This window comes from Stegodyphus dumicola, chromosome 3 (genome assembly GCF_044657685.1).
Source record: "Stegodyphus dumicola isolate Sdum_Otavi_A_Nest chromosome 3, ASM4465768v1".
NCBI lineage: Eukaryota > Metazoa > Arthropoda > Arachnida > Araneae > Eresidae > Stegodyphus > Stegodyphus dumicola.
Genome location: NC_140770.1, coordinates 229,701,902 through 229,725,475, shown reverse-complemented (window position 1 = coordinate 229,725,475; position 23,574 = coordinate 229,701,902). Strand labels below are relative to the sequence as shown.

Here is a 23,574-nt window from a genome sequence, read left to right as displayed (position 1 = left end):
AACGAAAGAATTTAAATTCTGCTTCAAGCGAAGAGGGCAAGTGACAAGATACCAAATTAATGAATTTCTAATACCAGGGAAGTGATATTTCTGACTCGCATCAATATCCATATTCCCAATATTTTATTGCCAGATGAGTATTGCCAGGTTGAACTGCTCCCCGATACGAAGATGAGAGCTAAAATGATGAGAGTAGAATTACTTCATAATGGATGACAATGTCTAATCTCAACAAAAAATTCTGACTAATGTGCAGTTAGTTTCAGGTTATATCATCCGCTGTCATTATCCCACAAACACACTCCAATTTTTTACCAACAAACCTACCACGTATAATTATAGAAGATATAAAACTATTCCACATTTTTTTGGCTCAATAACTCGAACTTATACTTACTGAGAAACTGGAACTGCCCTTCAGAGACATTTCTCATCATGTGATTAATAGAGACTCGTATGGGGTATGCATAAGAATCATAGAAAACACATTAGTTCATTATAGTAGCTCTGCGATTTTTATTCTAATTCTTTTTCTTTCCACGGCTGGAATAACTTTCTGTTTTTATTTTATGACTGGAAAAAACTTTGTATCTGCTTATCATTATTATATTATTTAACTAGATATTGGAAAAACAATTCAAACAATTTGTTCAAATATTACTTAAAACTGTAATTTATATCTTACTGTAATCATCATACATTCAATACTACACTTTACTTCATTATTTATATATTTGTTACTTAAATTTGGACACAAACATAAAAGCTGTGTGATACATTTCCTAGCAATTCAAATCTTGTAAGTTCAAGTTATCAGTGCATAATGGCTAACGCAATTTGTTTTCTGAAACTTTCCACGATATGCTCTAACTAAACAAATAGCCGCATAACTACAAATGATACTGCATATCACAAATGACTTCGCACCTATTTTTTAAGCTGTGAATGGCAACTGCTATTCATCCTTTATGTTTCTACCTGGAAGTGCCGTACATATGACCATCTGAACAGTTGTTTTGGAAAGTAAGAATGACTTTACCATTAAACATGTTTTCGAGAGTTAAAAATTGCTGCACTTGCTACTATTCAACGAACCGTAACACCATCTTGATTTCAAATATTTTCTCAGTAAATTTCCGAAAAGGTATTTCATAATGATTTTCAGACTGTAAGGTCGAAATTTATCGACTTTAACCCATTTTTAGATGTATTTACAATTTCGCAGAAAGGGTGGGAACCAGAAAAATGTGTTATTCCGATATATCTTTCAAATTCATGGTCACCTTGTTTTTCCACTTATTGTATATAAGAGAAATTTCCTTTCAGATATTCTTAATATAGGTGAACCGAAAGGAAAAACAACTTCTGCAAGGGGATTATTTTATTGGAAAAAAATGCTGTGCAAGGTAAGAATAACTTTCACTTCAGTCTTCGAGAAAAATCAAAGCTATAGGATTTTCTCATCATTAGGAATATCTTAAATTTTTCGTTTTATCTTAATTTATGACATTTTTAATAGAAAATTGTAATAAATAAGAAATTTACAACTGTAGAATTGTAAGATAAAATTTGATACTTTTATCTGATTTATATGTTTCTGCACTGACAATATACGCAGTCAAGAAAAAATTAGGTTTTTTTTTTTTTTTGAAGTTTTATTTCTATTTAGTTTAACCTAATGTAAGATGATCGTATTTTCTTTTCAACTGCGATTAATTCCTTAAATAGGAAACCACAAATCAAATTTACGCAGTAGTTTGAAACTTGTTGTTCTAAATACTACTGGCATATTAATTATTACTGTTTCTCATTGCTCGATAAATGCATTTTTCAAAAATTCGTCACGCAGTTATAAGTTTCTAAAATGACGAATTAAAAGCATTTTAATTTAATTCTATGAATAATCACTTGACATTTGAGCGATATATATTTAGCCGATTTTGCATTCCAACATTTAAACCTGTATTAAGAAAAGACCACTAATGGCAGAGTATGTGAAACCCCAGAATACTAATAATTTGCCTCGGGTTATGTTCTTGATTGGCCTGCATGCAATTTTCATGATTTTTCTTGCATAAAATGCAATCTAATTATGCTATGAAAACATTATGCTAAAACCTGCATACGTCATAAAGAATAATAAATCTTTCTTTCTTTGTTTTCGCTAGGATTGATTTCGTTTTTCTTGAATGGTTATTTCTAATGCGGATATCTATTACATTCATAAAATGGAAATCAAAAATTTTATTTGTATTCAGAGTCTATTCGTCTTGATACGTAATGGTTTCTTATAATTAATTGTTTCCCTGGGTTCGATGTGTTTTTAAACAAATACTTTTCCTTATTTTATCTGCGTCTTCAACGTCATCATTCATTTGTCCTTTATCGCGTGGGATTTTAAATGCTCCGTACAGAGCTGGGTAAGCATCCACTGAAAGAAGAATCCACTGAAACATCCACTGAAAGAAGAATGTCTTGTAGCTCTGAATAAGCAGTAACCTTTGTTATAATGCTTCAGTAAAAATAATGTAATAATGTAATGCATAGGTTGTTTGATTTCAGCCGGAATATAAACAAACAAATTGTAGTTTTCAAACATTCTTGCTTCTTAAGACATATGTCATTTCGAGAGAGGACATATGTCAACCTCTCTCGAAATGAACGAAGGTTTGTTTATAACGTAAGCCAGTCAAAGTTGGGTTTTCGCCTAGTTTCACATTTTGCATAGAACTACTTCTCTTTCATGCAGATTACTGTCTTTATTCCAAAGGCTATGCTGAGCTTGAAAATCTGTCCAAATATAATCTTCACTGATTTTTTTAAAACAAAAATATTTTTTTATAGTTTTCGAAACAATGAAACAGCTTTAGTTTTTTAAAAAAAAACCAAGTGATGTCCGGCATAAATCATTCTTAAATTGGCGCTTTATAGGGGCGCTTTATTAAGACGCTCTAAAGGGGTTCAGGTGTGTATGTTTGTTATGGAATAAGACATTAAGTAATATGATTAGAAATTACCCATGAAGAACATTAATATTTTACATTTGGAATTCGGCTAACAAGGAACTTCTTTCTAATCCATATTCCGTTTTTAGAAGCATAAATGAAATTTGTTTTAATTGTATTCGTCACCTTCCAAAAAAGAGTTCTCTGAAAACCATACTCCTTGGCTAGGTTATTAGATTAAGATAAAAAAAAACATGAGTGAGGCCTATCTGCGTAAGGGAAGAGATGTAGAGATAAAAGTAAGAAAAATACCAGACCGTCATGATATAAATCACCAGATATTATTCCCGCTTACTAGCCATCTTTCCGTACGTTGTTCCACGTCGTAAATTTGTTGTTAAGCTGTGCTGTTCCACGCCAGAGATCGAGCTCCGCTATCTCCATTAGCCTATTATAGCCTATTATGCGCATCCCAGATAATAAGATCTTAATATTTTGTAAAACTGAAAGAAACAAATCTATTATATAGCAGTAACAGACTGAAATAACTGCGTTTGTACAGTTTTGTTAAATTTCATCAGTTTTCACTCTTCGTTAATTATCAGCATTTATGCAATATACTAAAATATGCAAATATATTTTACAAGAGACCTTGGAGAAGGGATGACTTCGAGAAGATCTTTCTAAGGAAACTCCAGCATGTTCACGTTACACATGGATAAAACCACAAAAGCCAACTATGCACCTAGCCCGTTCCTCTACGTTCGAATCCGTGTTGACAGTATTCAACGAATTTAACCACTCTGTTTCTTAGTTTCTGCTCTATAAAGGTTACTCAGTCAATGTGTATAGTGTTCTACGTCTAAAATGTTGGCATATCACTAGGTAATGATAAACGTAAATAGGTTCCGAAATATTTGTATGCTAAAGTTTATTCAAAAAACAGCAATGATATATCAGTAATAAAACTGTTTAAAAATAGCACAGCTCTCTTTCTTAATTGCATACACAATTACGTTACGACGTGACGTTACGAAAGGAGTGGATCTCATGCATGTTTTCAGTAATCCATAGTGATTTTGGATTAAAGTTAAGAACAGAACAAACTAAAAGTTCATTTGACTAAACATTAACTGTAAGAAGTCTTTAAAAATGTTTCTGTCCAGTGCCGAGGTACTGAGTAGTCCTAGGTAATCGTGAATCATCACGAGAGTAAAGTTTATACTTCATGAGCCTGAGCAGCCCTTCTGCAGCCTCTTCGATGCTTTAGGCAAGCAGTGTGTTAACACTATGCACCAATTAAACACATTAGTATCTCAAACTAAAATATACCTTTAGTTAATTAATGAAAAACTCTCAACATTTTTTACTTGTTACAAATGAAGTCTACGTCCTATTCGTAAGCTGAAGTCTTCGATGATATTATTGTACTGTAATATTTTAAGCAATATTGTTTTATTTCGACAGAAATGCAATAAATTCAGGTTTTCTTAATTTAAACATGACTGCCAATTACGTTTTTATCAATTTCAGTTTGTAAAAACTCCTCTGTACTTTAACTATTACTGTAATCGTTGAAACAAATGTACATGTGAATGTAAAGAGCGCGCTCACTCCTATAGTGTAAATATCAGACCGACTGCTACTTATTGTACCTTGAATTGTCGTTTGTATTAAACCATAAGGCAAGATTTTCCACCAATAAGCATCTGTTCATTTTTCAAGACCGTTAAGAAGTGAGTGTATAGTATACGTTCATTACATTGAGCTGCTCAAATAGTTGCTTCACCGAAGAAGAAAATTCCTAATCTATAACTGGATTGAAGGTATTTGGGGAAATTGTTTTACTGGAACAAATAAAGCTTCGTCGGAACGTTTATAACTGAAGGGGTATGCCTTTTGTCGCAGTGTTTTAGGACATGATTTAATTTATTATGTGATAGCAAAGCACATTAAGGTTATCTGCCCAAGGAGATTGACGCGTTCATGGAAACTAGTCGTTTTGAATGCGGTTAAACTACAAAGCAAAATAACTGTAATAGCATAGATGCAAATTAAAACTAAAAGCACAGATACGATTTCTAGATGGAAAAATGATAATTTCATCTTCAAATTAAAAACAATCCCAAGTGAAGCGAATAACACGCTCGTTTTAAAGCTAAATTTACATAGGTAAATGTATAAAGATAAAATGCGAGAAACAATTAATTTATAAAGAAAATAAATAGTTTCAGCATTCGGTTTTGGAAGCAAGCGTAACGATGCAATACAAAATTTTATCGTTATTGATCTACAAAAATATTGTCGCTCATTAGAGGAAATTGCTGATGCCCTCCGTAAATTTGCACTCTAGGTGGCTGCCTATGTCACCTATGTGTAAAGCCAAACCTTTTCGTAAACGGCTGTGGAGTTCCAACTTTTTTGTAACAATTAAGTGTGCAGGAACCTCGTGAACTGGTAAGCTAATAATCCCTTTAGTTCAAGAACAGAGACGTAAACTTAAGAAGGGTCAATTACCTTTATTTCTCAAAATGAGGACTAAACAGTTGGCTCCATTCTCAGAGCGTACAACAAAGCCTCCATTTGGGCTTGAACTTAAATAATAAAAATAAAACTTAACTAATGCTTAACTAAAAGGATATAGCCGAAGCTATCAAAATTTTAAGTAGTTGGCCCCTAAATATCAACTAAACTGGCGAAGCTACCAAGGGTCTGAAATACGGACTAGCGTAGCAATAGCTTAAAGAGAGTGTAGCCACAAGGCAAACGCGCCCTAGCCAGAATCTCTGGCTCTCTAACGAAGTCAGTGGAACTTCGACTTAAATACCGCTCTTACTCATTTGCATTAACCGCGATTCTAAACACACATTCTGACAGGAAATTGTAAACTGAAATTAAGAGGGATAGGAAAGTAGCTTTAATTAAATATAACTGTTTAAAACTTAGGATAAACCTTAGAAGGCTTTTGGCTTTTAATATCAATCGTAGAGGGAATACTGTACGAAGATATTGAAATGTTAATTTAAAAGGTTGTTAGTAAAATAGCTGTTGCCCCTGCGGCGAGTAATCGGTTGATGTAAGGCATTTTACATCAGATTCCATTAGCGTACAGTGACTTATTTAGCTAACTAGTTAACGAAGATCTTAGCACTCAAATGATCGGAAACCCTCTATATTCGCCATACTTGAAGCGATTATTACTGTTACCTATCACTTGCAGTAAATATGTAACTTCATGTCCTCCAGTGCCATCAGTTTCACACTTGAGAAATTCTGTAATGGATGATTTCCGAACTGAAATTTCAAACACATTCTGCCTAAGAGAATAGACGGCAGGAGTACATTTAGGTCAAGGAAGAATCTTTCAACAGAATATAAAAATAATATTGTTTGCTGCATTATACTTCTGTCAGTGTATAAGCAGAACGGTGATTACCATAGTGAACACTTCTCTCAGGTAAATAAAACACTGTCAAATTAATATTTATTTGTTAACACAGTATAAAACAAATTTTGCCTTTTTTCAATGATACAATGTGTTACGTACAAACAACATGTCCAATTTCATGAAACTCTTCAATTTCTGTTTCTTTTCAGGTGTTGCTTCTCGCCTCATTAGCTGCACTGGCTTCAGCGGAATATGGATTTGAAGAAGCAGAGCAGTTCGAAGGGGTAAGCAGGCGAATATTAATGTCATTTTAAAACTGCATGCATATTTTAAAATAAGCCACATTTAAGGGCAATCATAATTTCACACAACTAATATTTACAAAATTTATGAAGTTGTAATAGCTTCAATCCAAAACGCATAAGAATAGTGTTGTGTGTGACATACAAAAATTATATTCATCAAAGGCTATTTTAAGCTCCTTCGTGTTGGTAGTTATTCCTGCAATGTTTTCAAAAGCACTCTATAATCTTTTGCTTGAAAGAAACTCAGTGTTGGGATCCTTGTAAACAAGCGTACAAAATAGCTCACTGAAACGACCATGGGTAAAATTAAATGTGAATGAAGACACTATTTGAATGGCATAAAAAGATCCTGTTCTTTTATATAATCTCAACTTGAAACGTTTTTAAATAACACTAACTTGTTAAGAAACAGAATTTGTCAGTTGTTGTTTTATGAATTTATAATTCTAGAATGGTAGTAAGCTTTTAAGTAGGTTACTTCGAATTGCATAAAATTTTAATTTTTAAAGTAAAAAAAATCACTAGTAGTAGAAACTTATTTCAGTATACACAGCAATACAGAGATATACAAGTTCACGTATATCATAAAAATAACAGCATTAAATACATATTTCTACAAAGAAAGTTTCGAACCATTCAGCCATGAAATCATTTGCGACTACCTTCGAGGAATAATTATAAATACAAGTGACAATATACAGATTTACTTCATTGTAAAACTATCTTCGGAATATAATTTTAACATATACGAAAGAAAGATAATAAAAGAGTCTTAGATTATTTTGATTACGAGAAACCCTTAGCCACTTCAAGGGTAATTCTGCTCGTAAATAGCATATTCAACGTAAATAAACATCTATTTAAATATGAATACAAAACTATGCAATTTTGAATTCCAATTACGTATCTTATAGCCATTTGAGGCCCAACCATACAGTTTCGGATATTCTATGAAGAATGCTCATGGCGAACAGCACAGGCACGAAAGCAGTAATGGAGCTGGAAGAGTAACTGGAAGCTATGGTTTTGTGGATGAGCATGGAATCCATCGTATAGTTCACTACATCGCTGATCACTTAGGTTTCCGAGCAAAAATCATTACTAACGAACCTGGAACAGCGAATCAGAATCCAGCTGGAGTCATAATGGAATCAACACATGGATGAAAGAAAATTCGAGATAAGTAAGTACGTTTTTAAGCATTATCCTTTTGAATGAAATATTCAGCTTCCACAATATTCAATTTAATATAAGCTAGCTTAAATTTGAGTATTAAATAATTGTTTGAATTCATTCAAATTTAAATTACGTGCAAGGAAATGAGAAAATTTTCTTTTTACTTTGGAAATTTAATTTCGAAATAGTATTATAATCATTAAGTTAGTGAGTAGTTAAATTTTGTGTATACTTTATTTAAATACATTTTATGTACTATTTAAATAGATTTAAGAAATTACAGCTATTTAAAAATAAATGTTTAGCATTTTATACGCATAATTCGCATATTTATTATATTCTTTAAAAATTGTCTTCGCAATAAGTTAAATGCAGATGTTTTTAAATTTCCTATGTAATATTTTGCTTAAACATTTAATCAGCTGAAAAATTGTGTCAATTTTTATTTTTCTCTAATTATTTAAGCATAAAATTTTACATTTTTTCCTAACTGAGTTTAAGAATTTTATTGCTTCAAGTGTAGAAATGAAAGATAGACTTTTTGCCGAAATGAAAAATTTTTTGGGTGGGCTTCCAAAACGAAAAGAAAAATTATTTACATGCTTAATAATTTTAGCCAGATTGCATTGCTACAATTCACTGCTTAATTATCCTGAGCCACTATTCAATCATCGTTATATTTCATTCCTTTTAATAGAAAAGAATAATCAAAGCTGCAAAACGTAAAATGTCAAAGATAAAAGCAAATAATTAAAAACTAAATAAAAAAAGCATTTCTTATTCGTCGCTTATTTAAAATGCAAACTTATTGTTACACGTGAACTCTATCTCTATCTTTAAATCGGTAATAAAGATATGAAAACAAACAAATTCTAAAAGAGAAATCCTGAAATCGGTCATTATCTTCTCACACAAAATAAAATTTAATTTTATAAAAATTATACTTTTGTTTAGACTAGAAGAGAAACACGCTAATGTGACAATCAAAATCGTAAAAAACAACCTTATATTTAGCGTAGGTATAATGAAACACTCAATCGATTTCGAGGGCAGCTAAAGGTCCCTCCTCATCAGGAGAAAGAAATACATAGAAAGAAGAAAATAGGAATCACAGAAACACGTGGTGCTTATCAGCACTGCACGTGGTTATAACTAGATTTTTAATCAGAGTTGCACTGGCCGCCTACTTTTACTGAGCCAGGCTGTCTGATCAAGCATAAAGAAATATTAGCGAAGTTAAAATAGGGAGCGAGGGGCAAATGCACATTACGCTCAAAACCTGAACTTCAAATAATGGAAAGCAACCACTGAACGGATTTTTATACCCTCTGGTAGTACCAAGTGCGAGGAGGTAACGCCATCTATCGGCAAAAATAATTGAATTAAGACAGTAGAATTTTAAAGGCATTAGGAAGGACTGGATTGGACTTCAAATCATTAACTAAACTTTCTAAATCTTTGTGAATGTGAAAAGCCTCAAGAAAATCCAATTCGCCTATGGAAGAAGCCTTTTGGATGAAGTTTAGTTAATGATTTGAAGTCCAATCCAGTCCTTCCTAATGCCTTTAAAATTCTACTGTCTTAATTCAATTATTTTTGCCGATAGATGGCGTTACCTCCTCGCACTTGGTACTACCAGAGGGTATAAAAATCCGTTCAGTGGTTGCTTTCCATTATTTGAAGTTCAGATTTTGAGCGTAATGTGCATTTGCCCCTCGCTCCCTATTTTAACTTCGCTAATATTTCTTTATGCTTGATCAGACAGCCTGGCTCAGTAAAAGTAGGCGGCCAGTGCAACTCTGATTAAAAATCTAGTTATAACCACGTGCAGTGCTGATAAGCACCACGTGTTTCTGTGATTCCTATTTTCTTCTTTCTATGTATTTCTTTCTCCTGATGAGGAGGGACCTTTAGCTGCCCTCGAAATCGATTGAGTGTTTCATTATACCTACGCTAAATATAAGGTTGTTTTTTACGATTTTGATACTTTTGTTTGCATATGATTGAATGCTCTTTGAGGGAAAAATTTCATTTAGATACTAACTTTTGTTTCCGTTTTCTTCATATCCAAGGAAAAGATTTTCAAGAAATTCTAACACGACTTTTAAACATCATCGAACTAACTTGATGAAAACTTTATTATTAAGCAAAATATAGTGCGATAGAACAGTTGTAAAACATAGAACAACTTGTAAAATGTTTCTCAGATATAATTCAAAAGTACTTTATGTAAAAAAAAAATTTAAGAAAGTTTTCTTTCCGAAGTTTATCTTAATAAAATCCTTATACATAATTTTTCAACTCGCGTTATGTTACTGATGAAAGTTCTTTTGGAATCGAATGTGAAATTTTATATCAGTTGTAAAAAGAAAAGATTTTGAAACATATTTATAAAGATTTTTGAAATTGAGTCAGGAATGAAAATCTGCTGTTAATTCAAAAAGAACGTTTTGAATACTTGGAAAATCAGGAATACAGAAATAAATTGATAGTGTAATCAAAAATCACTAGATGTAAAGTTATCCATGTGCATAAGATGTACAATTTATAAAACATGTACAATTTATAAAACGTAACATTTTCAAACGTACTAAGATGGTTGTTCATGTTAGGCTACTTTTAATATTCTTGTCACACATTAAGTAACTTGTTAGTATTATAATATATTCTCCCACTTAGGATTATTTCAATGGTGCTATTTATATAAAATGTATTTTTTCCTTCAGAAGTCTGTAAATAACTGTTTAAAACCTAAAAAATCTAATTAAATTAATTATCTTATAGTCCTAAATGGCAGGTACACTGTCCCATTGGGAGTTCTGTATGCTATACATTTTTACTTTGCTAAAGATTAACTCAGAAAAAATCAAGAATCTGAGTTTCACATTAGTTCATTGAGTTACACATTTTTTACTCTAAAAATATTTTTTAAATCAAAATTTTACTTTCGCAAACAGACATATTTTCTTAATGCTTGTGTTACGTGAGCTGCTTGATGTAATGATTTATAGCTGGTTAAATAGTGTAGCAATTCATGCATGATTTGAGCTACAGTATGATTATTTTGAAATGTGTCATCAACCACACATTACCTTAAACCGTGCATGTTACCAGCACCTTTTAAAATGCAATTTTCCTAATTTGTGAAAACTGAAACCCTAACTACATGCTCAATGAAACATCTTAATAGCTTCTTTGGAATGAATCGGCGTTTTGAAGGTATTATAATACCCTTTAAACACATAGAAAGTAACACAGTTTATTTTGTTTGTTGTTCCGCTGCAGTAGACAAGCATTTTTCACTTGCTCATTTCGAAAATTATAACGTCCAATGCAGGAAATGCAGTAGAATCAAATTATTTTTCCTACCTATATTCCCAGTTTAAATTGTAGTACGTTTGGGCATATGAGTTAAGTACACATTTTTCTTTTTATATCATAAAATAATTTACGTAGCTTTATTCTGCGTATAGTTTCATAGGTGAATCATTGCATCTGATTAGGTGAATTCATTCATAGCCCAGGTGATTCATAGGTGAATCATAGCCCAATCATTGCATCTGAAAAAATTCAGCTCTGCATTATTAGCTTGTACTTCACTGTAGCGTAATTTGCAATATAAAATTCTGTGAGGATTTATTTATTAATTTTGACTAATAGTTAATTTTGAGTTAAACCAACTTTTCTATCCCTCTCCTTTTCACCCATACTTTTCATGCCAGAATGTAAATTAGATAGCGCGCGTTTATTCAAATTAAGAAAGAAGTGCTATTTAAGTGAAATTTTCACAATTGATTTTAGAGCATGTTCTTCCTGATTGAGCCTACGTTGTTACCGTTACTTATGAGCGATTTGATTCTGTAGCGTTGAATTCTTCTAGCCATAAGGCTTGTCTTGTGGGTTTCTACGAGCCACAGCCTTCCTGCTCCTTTACTCTATTTTGTGAACCGTTAGGCTAGTCTAATTACATTTTAAGTTTGTAGGATTCCTCACTGTGTAATTCTAAGTTGCCGTTGAAAGTGAAGCTTACGAGAGAGTAGCCTAAAAAGGCAGACGCGTGCAGTCAGAATATCTGATATCTCTCTCACTAAGACAGAACTTCGAGGTTATATACCGCTCTTGCTCATTAGCATTCAGACGTGATTCTAAAACTACGTTCTGGCCGGAAGTAGTAAGTTGAAATTAAGAATCGGTAGTAAAGGAAGTTTAACTCAAAATTTAACTGCTAATAATAAAATTAACATAATTCTTACAAGTTGAACATTACCTGTTTAAGTTAAGCCAGAAGTGTTGGCTTATGTAAACCCAAGTAGGGTCGACTGTTAATTGTTTGTTATTGAATAATAGCGCTACACTCTTCATCTGGCTTTGTTTGCCTACTGGTTAAAGACACGAAGATAATTACTCTACAGTATTTCTAGAACTCGTGAGTTCATGTCAGACAAGAATACGAAACTATGTAACCGTTTAGTTTTAAAATATAATAAATATAACTTAGAATTGTAACAAAAATTTTCATCCAACTTTATTTTGTATTCATTTTTGTTATAAAATTTTAAGCGCTTAGTTTTTTATGACATTTTGCAGTGAAATCAAGATAATTAGTACAGACCATTTAGCTCCCTTTTATTAAATATATGCATATATATGTAACATTAAATATTTCCGATAGTCGAAAGCGATTCTTCAGAGTAATCACGTTACTTTGGACAATATGTTCCATTTCATATATATTTCGTAGTTTCAGAGTGCTGTGCGACTAATTTATAGTTAATAATAATTAACATGTGGCATTTTCTCTGACATTTCTTGCCGGGTAGAGGTGAATGATGCTTGACCGTGAAGAATTCTATGGGAAGATGAGGCTAAGTTTTGCCTGAATAGGACTGTTAACCCTTACAGTTCTCAAATTTAGGCATACGAACAATCCCACTGAATTTACGAAAAGTCACTGTATGGTGTAACTTTACAGCAGATTTCATCAGCAGACTATTCTTTTTTGAGAAAAATTACACTAACAGGACCACAAACCTGTGCTTTTAACATGCAAAGATATAATGATGTGTAGACTCATTTTATCATTCCTCAACTTCAGATGAGACAGCTGCTGTATCAGATAATTTTTATGCAGGATGGATAAAATGGACGCACGTTGATCTTTCAGTACAAAGGCTGTTGCGCCATCATTTTACATAAGAAAGATCCATAAGTCCGTTTTTTCCACTTGCATCACCGCCTCGCTCCCTGGATCGAATCCCATGAGTTATTTTTCCTGCGGAATTTTTTTGAAGGTCTTAGTAGGGTCTCGACCTAGACAACCTTAAGGGAGAGCACATCACGGGCTGTCCTGATCAGCCCTGGTGATATTAGGCACGGCCGTTGAGAATACTGTATATAGGATGCAATGTGTAATCTACAATAAAGTGATCACATTTGTAAGAGGCCTATGCCTTCATTGAGAATATTACTGAATAAAGTGCTATCGCGCACAGAAATATCATCCTGTAAACCTCTAGGGCAGTTCATTTACTGCATGAAAGCGATGTTGCACTGAAATATTTTGTTATTCATTTGTCTAATTCTGAGCTTTGTAAACTAGAATAAAGTCACATATTCCCTTATCGGCAACTTTTGGAACCAATTCTTTTTTCTATGCTGTCATTAGTTCCCTACCAAATTTGCTAACATTCCAGCTGTTAAGATCAAGCTACAGATGGCTCTGAAAAGTGTCAATTTAAAACCAAACATACAGTATTACATCACTTACATTACATAATATCATTTCTCTTAAATGTACAAAAAATAAAAACATTTATAACTGTCGTTATTAGCTAGTCATATTATATAATTTAAAAAAATCATTTATAAATATTTTACTTACGCAGTGAAAGTAGAAATGTTTCCACTGTCACTGAGTTGCTTACTAGAACTTAAGCTTGCGTTTTTATTTAAAGGCACTTTGATCTAAGCGGATTATTTGGATATGCGAGGGGAAGGATAGTTCTTAAGTTTTGAAATTTTTTACATTCTTCATGTTCTAATTTTTGTCTGTATAATGTCTTAGCACGAAATGCATGATTTTGTGAAGAATTTCATTTAGCAATATACAGTGATGGCCAAAATTGTGGACACATTTGGAAATTTTTATGTTTTTGAACTTTGTATGCTTATAGAAAACGTTACGTTTCACAAAATGCAAACTTATATATATCATTTTAAAGAGAATTTATTACTGAATTCAATACAAAATTCAATTATTTGCAATGCAAAAAAGTTAAACGATAATAGTTATCGATATACATTAGATAGTGATGATTGCAGTGAGTTATCAGTACTTAGTAGGGTATCCTTTATTTTTGATTACAGCTTCACATTGAGCTGACAAGAGTTTTAAACTCTTCTTTCGTTATTACATGATGCCAGGAAACAATTATAGCCTCAATTAGTTCCCTTTTATTTGATGGGCGCCTCATTCGGACGAGAGTTTTCAAACGGTGCCACAAATTTTCGATAGGATTGAGGTCAGGACTGTTTCCTGGCCATGACAACAATTTAATGCTCTTTGTACGAAACCACTCTTCCGATATTTTGGCCGTGTGGCAAGGAGCAGAATCCTGCTGAAAAATAAACGAAGCATTGTTGGAAAAGAGATCTCTGATGGAAGGTAGAAGTTTTGGTTCTAGAATAGTATTAATGTATTTTCTGGAATTCAGTGTCCCATCGATGACATGAAGGCGACCAATACCATCTACTGACATGCATGACCAAATCATAACACTAACTGGGTTCTTCACAGTTGCTTGAATGCAGTCAGGATGTAGCTCTTCTCCTATTCTACGTCTTGCATATTTTCGCCCATCACTACCGAATAACGATATCTTAGTTTCATCACTCCATATAACTTATGACTACTGATCATCTGTCCAATTAATGTGTTCCTTTGCCGACAGTATTTTTTTTCGTTGCTGAAAATTAAGATAAGGCTTTTTTCGTGGAATTCTACCTCTCAGTCCAACATCTGTTAATCTTCTCCTGATTGTTCTTGAACTGACAGAAACACCAGCATCATTCAGATCACTTCTGATGGCCGCTGATGACATTTTTTTATCTTGGAGACATAGTCTTTTTATTCTTCTGTCATCAATAGATGTCGTGCACCTTTTTCGGCCTTTTCCTTCTTTTTTTTATTGAATTTGTCTCCTGATATCGTAAACAAAACTTTCGGACTCCAGATGTAGTCACTGAACCACCCACCTGTCTTGCAATTTCAGCATAGGAAAGACCACTTTATCGTAACACAATAATATTACATCTCTTTCTAGGTGTCCAATCTACTGTTTTATTTGATATCATTGCTTCTTGACTAAATATTAAAAATTTTTACAAAAATTCCTACTTGTAATTGCAGTGTATTAGAAACAGGTCGTCCTTCTACAGAACAAAGCAAAATAATGAATTGGTTCAAGTGTAAACATGATGTCAGCTTCTACTGGCAGTCACTAACATTTGATTGGTTCTCAGAACAAGAACAGTGATTGGCCAGGAAAGCTAGACATTACAAACCACTTCATAACTGTGTTTTTTATTTATATAAAGTACATATAACTTTCTTTGTACTGCAAATAATTGAATTTTGTGTTTTGTATTGAATTCAGTAATAAATTCTCTTTAAAATAATATATACAAGTTTGCATTTTGCGAAACGTAACATTTTCTAAACGATTACAAAGTTCAAAAACATAAAAGTTTCCAAAAGTGTCCACAATTTTGGCCACCACTGTATAATCGATTTTTTAGAGTTATCAAAAACTGCAACAAATTGTGAAATAAAGATTTTTGAAACGAATTTTATTTACCTAGCTTAACAAACCAATGACTTTTCCTGCATTCAAGAATTTTTTATAAATAATCGTGTGTTCTTTTTTAGCAGATTACGCTTTCATTATAGATATTAACAAGTATATAGCTCTCATGGGCTATCACTTATTTAACAGCTTGAATCATTTATAATAGTTAAACAATTTAGCCTTTTACAATAAACAATTTAGCTCAATTTTCAGTTAAAAAAGATAAAACTATTTTAAATCGAGCTAAAGTAATGTGTAAATCTGCATCTATTAATTTTCAACAAATCAAAAGTAAAATGATGATGTTTCCGATAAACTACGATTTCCCCATTTTAATTTAAATATCGAACATTCGTTGTTAAATGCTCTAAGGAACATTCATGTTCTAGATATTCGACTTAAATAGTAGTTTTCTAGTTTGAGCAAAAGCTAAAATCAGAAAGTTTCACTTTTTCCAGTAACTTTTTAAGAGACTGTACATTTATTTTAAATTTGTATGTATTTTTACAGTATTATGGCTCATATATCCATTAATTATTATGTTTCTCCATTTAATAGCTAAACAACGTTTAAAAATGCTTTTATGACCCATCAGTGATGAATTGCAACAAGCTTAGGATTGAATTCCTGATATACTTTTGAAATAAAATAAATATTTAAAAGCATTATTCAGTTATTTATTAGTTTAAATTTTGTCTAATGTTTTTGCGATACATCAGTATTTACATTTGCAACAAGCTTAAGACTGCATTCCTGATACAGTTTTTAAATAAACTGAATATTTAAAAGCATTATTCAGTTTTTTATTAGTTTAAATTTTGTACAATGTTTAAAGCTTTTCGAATCTTATCTTTCTTATTCAGATGACTGGGTCTGATATATCAGTACAGTTATGATGCAGATTGGTATATATATACTGTACGAAAATGATATTTACTAAGAACTTTAAAATCCAAATAATTTAATTAAAATTTTAATTTTACTTAAATGAATTTACTTCAAAAATAGTCTTTCTCATGCATATGGAATTTCCTGAACTTATATTTTCTCTGGTGTAATTTGATTGCCCTTACTTTATTTGTGTGCTCCTGAAAAACTGAAAAAAGCAACCTTGAAATTTTTAGATATCTTGCTCATGCCAGATATCGCACCCTGGCATGTCAAAGTCTTAGATCGTAAGCCAGGTTAATGGGTCACAACAGTCTCTCATATTATCTTCAATAACAAATTTGCGAAATCGCAGAATTAAAATAATTAAATTCAAAACAACTTTCTCCATGCGCGCACACACACATTCATTATGGTTAGATGGGTCGTCAAAGTTAGTTGTTTTAAAAATTGGGTCACCATTTGTAAACATTTAGATAAGCACTACCGTAAAAGTTGATATACATTGTGGAATCAACCTCCAAATATGTTGCAACTAATTTGAAAAAAAAATAGTGAATATTTAATTTTTAAGAGAGTGTGAGTGATTAAAACGATTTTACTTATTCTGAAGTATACTACATTTGTTAAATCAAACATGCACTCTTTTTCCTTACAAAATCTAGTTGGTAACGATGTGGACCTTAAAAACTATAGTGTCTAAAAATCATAGATTTTTTCCATGTTACTAATATAGTAATATATTTTTCATTTTTCTGAGATTGTTGGAATAAAATGTAAATACATTTTTTTCATCAAACATATTTACATTTTATGCCATATTTGAAATTGTGTAAATCCCAAAATTTTTCTCTATAACAAAAAATTATAAACAAACAGAACGTCTTCAAGCTGGAATCTACCTAATAATTTATACTATTAGAACTTCACTTCAATGAATAGTGGAAATTATTTTGAGTTAAATAGCACGTAATGAATTTATATTGCCCTAGATAAAAAGAAAAATACTGTAAATACAATTATAAATATTTGGAGATGTTCGAAATTTATAAAGATTCAAAACATTTTACAGGATATTTACAAACTCTGAAATTTCAATTGAATCTCTAGTCCAGCTTACGGTATAAAATAATTGCGCTTTATTAAAAAAAAGATCATAACGTCAATCTTATTCAAAATCACAGAGTTTTTTTTCCATATACAACCTCTATCAGAAACTGACATTTGTTTAATTTCAAGTTTACTTAAATTTAATAAGTCAAAAGCAAAATGTATGGATAATTTTATTTCATGCATATCATGCATTAAACCGTTAATCTTAAATAATAAATTGTTCATAAAACGAGATAAAATATCACAAATAATTTCTATGAAGCTGAAACATTTTCTCTTTTCAAGTTTTTTCTTTCTTCTTTTATTTTTCCCCAAATCTGTTTTGTGTCAAGTCGGCTTTAAAATCATTTTAAAATCATCAAAGTTTATTACACTTTTTAAATACACGTAGTATGTTAATTTGATCAGTAATTTTGAATACTTCTTAATTTTCTACTTATTTGCATACATTAACAAGATCGATATGCATATTATTTACACAAATCATAATTTCTTATAATCTTATTGTTATCAAGCGTGAAGTTTAATCTTGTAAGCTGTTAGCTGTAGTTTTTTAGCTCTTTGTTCCGCTTTGACGCTCAAGCGATCCGGAAGCTGATGCATTTTTGTGAATGCTTTGCGGTGCTGACAAAGCAATTTCCCCCATTTCTTCTCCCAAGTTATCGACCATTGTTGACATACATCACCATTAACTGTGACAACAGCAGAATATGAAAATAATGTGTGTGAGACGAAAACTGGCTTTTAATTTATCGTAATAGCAAACAGAGGTATTATTATTCAATTTTACTTGAGCAAGGAGTATAATTAGCTTTCTTTCTACAGAACCTTGGAATCTGCGGCAGGAAGTGTTACTCTTAACTGTACTCACTTTGATTCAAGTGTAAGGTCAAAATTTGCAGTTTTTTAAATGATGGTTGGACTATTGTTTTTTTTATGTATCAAGCACATTAAGCGAAATATGTAAGAAAGGCTGCGTTATACTTAATATTTGCCTTTAGTGAGCTAAAGAGGATTATATTCCAGTAATAAAAATAATACATATTAGTACTTTAATATCTAATTAGTAGATTAGCTATAACTTATTATTTTAAAACTTACATTGTAACTAAAATTTAAATTTTCTTTAGCAACACTATTTTTTGACGGAGTTTTTAAATGAAGACTAAGGAAATTAACATTGTTATTGTATTATATAAAACGTATTATTTAAATACGCAAATGTATCCTATGCTTATTTGTAAGAAATAAAGAATGTAAGCAACGAAAGCATAAAACGTATTATTTAAATACGCAAATGTATCCTATGCTTATTTGTAAGAAATAAAGAATGTAAGCAACGAAAGCATTGCTTTTCTAATAAACATTTCTGAATTGAAAAACAAATGATCTGTGACTGAATAAACAAACGTGCAGTAAAAATGAATCTTATTAGAAGTACGCTTACCAGAAGTTATCGGCATTTATAAAATAAATTAACAGTTTCATTTCGCTATGAAAAACACTCTCTCGCGAAACATAGCACCTAAAAGTCATAAATACAAACTACTACACTAGAAAATTAAACCTCGAGTAAATTAATTTCTGTTTACCATTCTTTATAACTATAACATTTGGCCTGATAATTGAACCCCTGAGAAACTGGAGAATATCAATCAAACTTTTAACAAATGTAATATCTTCCCCATCAATTTTAGATTAGTACCTCGAAATATTTTGACAATGGATTGCATGGTGAGTGGAGTACCTTAAAACCCATTCAATTATATTGTTGCGTGCGTAGGGGTTCGTAATGGATTAATTGCGCACATAAGAAATGATAGCTTGATAAAATTTATTTTGCCAAAAGGAGCACTTTACATTTCTGAAATACTCGCACAACTTTGTACAGTACCAGAGAACACAATCATTAGTTATGTTAGCTAACTACTAAGAGAATTAAGCATAACGCAATGCAACGCTCATCTAAACTGCGAAGCTCACACGGAGATATCTCAATACTCTGTACTTGAGTCTGACCTGAGAAACTGATGCTCTCCGCGATCTTATATAGTCTTCCCCCGACCGCCGAGAAATCTCTAGTATCTTTCTCGAAATTACTTTAAAGTATATGAGGGTTAAATACGGTTACAGTTACATATAAGAATCAATTACATTTATTCAATTACAATTATACAGGGACAAGACTAAACTTTTGCCAAACGGTCGCCCATTGTATCGATGTTTTGCAATATCTAGCTAAATTTGGCAACGAAAGTTAATCGCCAGCTTGGCAATAATTCGCCTATTTAGTGAGATAGCCAATTACCTCAAAGTTAAAAAGACTTGTGATCGTAACTTGCTGCAGAGCTTCGTCTCTTTCAAGCGTTTAATGTTACATCATGCAAAAAATAACTACGCAATATTTCACTAAAATTATTTACACACATACGAAACTGGTAACTTTTTATACTGTCTGATATTCGGTCAAATTGTCTTTTATGGAGTCGATACTAATAGGAAGCGTTTTTCATCAAACTATTTTACCTAATTCATTAAACACTTATTTTTCGTATGCAAGCATATATATAATATATATATATGCATGTACTAAAGAGCGAAGCTTGGATGAAAATATCTCGATACTTCATAACTCCAAATATTTGACTATTTCCAAATATTAAATAATGCTACATATATATATATATATATATAAATTAAACATTGTTTAATATTATCTAATTATTTACTAACATACTAATACAATGTTTTCTACGCAAGGCTGTTACGTTTACTTTTTTATTAATTTATAAAGTTTTCTAATTTTCCTTCTTTTCCTAGGAGATAGGCCAAATCTGTTCCAACAAATAAATTTTTATTTTCTTACTTAGCAGCTTTAGCGCAAATATTAGGCTTTGTCAGTACAAAAAATTACCTATTTTAATTAGTTCTTTGAATTTATCTCTCTCTCACTCTCTCTGTATATATATATGATAAATACCAAGTAATGCAAAATAAAGTACTAGAAATCTACATAGTTAAATTAATAAATAAATGAACTAACATTCAAATGACCAATATTTAATAAATATACAATACTTATCGATGCAAAACTGCATGAGTTGTGTATATAAGAAAATGAATAATTACAGCTTTTAAGGGATGGTGAGAGCAACAGCAAACATCTCTTGTATAGGAACTTAATGAGCGATTTGAAGGATAAATACAGGAAATAAAACCTGAAGGGAAACATAAGTAATTTAATTGCACTGTAAATGGTGCTAATCATTGTAGAAAGTACTAAATTATTTGCTCGCACTGTGGAAGTACCTGGCGTCTCTGAAACTGTGCACCAACAGGGCCTTCGATGCTGCCAAATATGATTACTGTGGGATGACGTAATTGTGAGCAATTATTGTAAACATTGCTCCATAAGCACTTTTCAGCAATGCTGCAAGTAAATGATTTGTTTCCGTTCATGTCTCACTGTTTTCATACCTCAACGCATCATTTTCGCTCATACATTCCCATACAAAAAATGTTTATTTTAGTGAGCTTTATCCACTTTAGGATTGTCAGGCTATATCCTATAAACATAAATATACCCACTGGTTGAAAAGTTTTAAAACTGACAGCATTTATCTTTTCTGATATTAGACATCATAACCTTGTACTGGATTTTATCATTATCTTATATCAGCGTGTCTTAATCTGTAGTTGAAATTCCACGACTTTCAATCTTTCGTCATAGAGAGTAGAAGCGTAAAAATCATCAAGTACAGTATGACTAGTCAAAATCAGGAAATTTAAACTCTTAATACCTAATCGTTATGAAGGACTAACTCTTGTTATTCATTTATGAAAATGAAACCACATATCTACGACTATTTGAGAACTATTTACTCTACAATTTGTTCAAATCATTCAACATACTATTAACAACAGCAACACTATCAAATAAAATTGTTTGCTCTTACCATGGCTCATATAACGACCAATAAAGTTTGTGACTAAAGACGAACTTTGAAAGATGCACAAAAAGCAACATAAGTTAAAAAAGATGGCAATATACTTCCTTTTAAAAAGCCAACATTTTTCTACTTTTTTAAATATATCTTTCGAAGATTGATTCTTCATTGATACATAACATGATTGTTGATATATTCGTTTCATTGTCATTAGTTTTCTTTCTCTTGTATTAAGCAGAGCCTTTAGTGTATCAAGATTTATTTTATTTTATTCCTTATTTATTTATTTTATTCCTTATTTATTTATTTTATTCCTTATTTATTTATTTTATTCCTTATTTATTTACATGCACAAACATATATGCAAGTGGAACTCCATTCATCATTTTTATGTTGTGTCTTAAGTATACAAAATCTTTTCTCAATAACAGTTTCATTTCTGTCTTTTAATGTTTGTGCAGCAAAAGTTTATTTATCTGAAAGTTAAAAACGCACCACAATATGTAAACGCACCACAATATTTCGCGAAAGTAAAAAAGAATGACAACTCTAGATTATAACTTTTTGCCGATTTTTAAAAATTATTCTTCAAATTTTAATATAAAAATGAAAATATGGGCTATTTTTAAGTTTTCTTTTTAATTGTGGAATATTTTTATTTTCACATCTCGTATCTTATAGTTAACCAGTTTTTACTAATTTTACCAGAAAAATTATTTTTCTTAATTTCAGCATAACTTTTATCACTAAAGGGTAATTCTGTATAGTACATGGATAGCAAGTTTACAGGAAATTCATTTTGCTTCGTACGCACATTACTTATTCGTACAGTTCTTATTTATTAACTTAATTCAGTATTGTAGGTTGTATAAATAAGTTTTAAACATGAATCTGTAGATTAGCTGTTGTTTTTATTATTCAATGTATATATTCTAAAACAAATATTTTTCCATTTCAGCTTCATCTCTGCACAACTTCTTCGAAGGATCTCTTTGCCTGTGATACTGATGATACTGAAAGGATATAGGGGAATCATCTCATTTCAGCCTTAACATTTTTCTCAGAGTATTATGGGAAGTACAGTCATAAGACTTCTTGTCATGTAAAGTGAACTGTATGTTATTTAACAATAAATTAATTCAAATTATAGATTTCGTGTCTTTTTTCCCTAGGCAGTATATTTTATCTGACGCCTCTACGGTCGAGCTTTTATGTTAAATTTTTAGAAATGATGAAAAAGTCAGTAATGTATAAAGAAAGTCAATTTTTTTACTATTCGCAAAAGTACTTTCTATTCCGAGTGGAGGAAAATTCCATATATGTCCATAAAGACATGAATAATACTGTGTTTATGTTTCCAGCGCACTTTAACATGTTTTGAAATGAAGAATGAAGCAGATATTAGCAATTCTCAAAAGCATACGAAAGGAATCGTTTTCAGATGTTTACTTTAGATTGTCTAAAGCAGCTAAAATAATTACTCCTAAAAATAATGAGATTATTATATAAGTTCTTATAATTTAGACAGAGTTAAAATAATTTTAGAATACTTGGACATATAAGGATTAATTACTTACAGCAACAATGAATAGATTTTCTAATAAAATATCGAGGTGTATCCGTTGCTCAAGAAGGCTTATGAAAATCTTTATTACCGATGAAAGGGAAGTTCTTGTACGCAGCATAGCAATGAAGTATTAATATCCTACCGTTGCCAAGAAAGCTTCTATGACAGGCGAAGAAAAGAACACCTTCTTCCGCAACTATATACCAAATACGATTTTTGAACAAAACTAGAAATTTATTTTATTAATAAGACAATTTAAAATCATTTCTAATTTAAAAGAAGAAGAAGGGCCGCTTTTATATAACGTGTAAAAATGAGAATGCTTTATGAGCCACAGATTTTCATGTAAGAATTCAGAGATATAATGATAAAAAATTATGACAAATTTTGGAAAAATG

At 31.3% G+C, this 23,574-nt stretch overlaps 1 protein-coding gene across 2 annotated transcripts; it reads left to right on the top strand.

Annotated features, from left to right (window-relative positions):
* The first annotated feature begins 1,325 nt into the window (after nt 1–1,325).
* Nucleotides 1,326–22,758, top strand: LOC118193002 (cuticle protein 10.9-like). Of its 2 annotated transcripts, none has more exons than XM_035364032.2 (4): nt 1,326–1,406; nt 6,543–6,617; nt 7,553–7,821; nt 22,568–22,758. In XM_035364032.2, exons 1-3 carry the CDS (start codon nt 1,395–1,397, stop codon nt 7,802–7,804), a joined length of 339 nt encoding a protein of 112 aa, XP_035219923.2. In that variant the 5' UTR covers nt 1,326–1,394; the 3' UTR covers nt 7,805–7,821; nt 22,568–22,758. The 2 variants fall into 2 exon arrangements, with proteins under 2 accessions (XP_035219923.2, XP_035219924.2); XM_035364033.2 differs by having other exon boundaries at nt 7,553–7,825.
* Nucleotides 22,759–23,574: the final 816 nt, after the last annotated feature.

Bases quoted from the DNA above. Each gene is read 5' to 3' on its own strand.
- LOC118193002 (XM_035364032.2), top strand. The intron at 6,618-7,552 runs GTAAGCAGGCGA...CGTATCTTATAG, and splicing joins AAGCAGAGCAGTTCGAAGGG to CCATTTGAGGCCCAACCATA.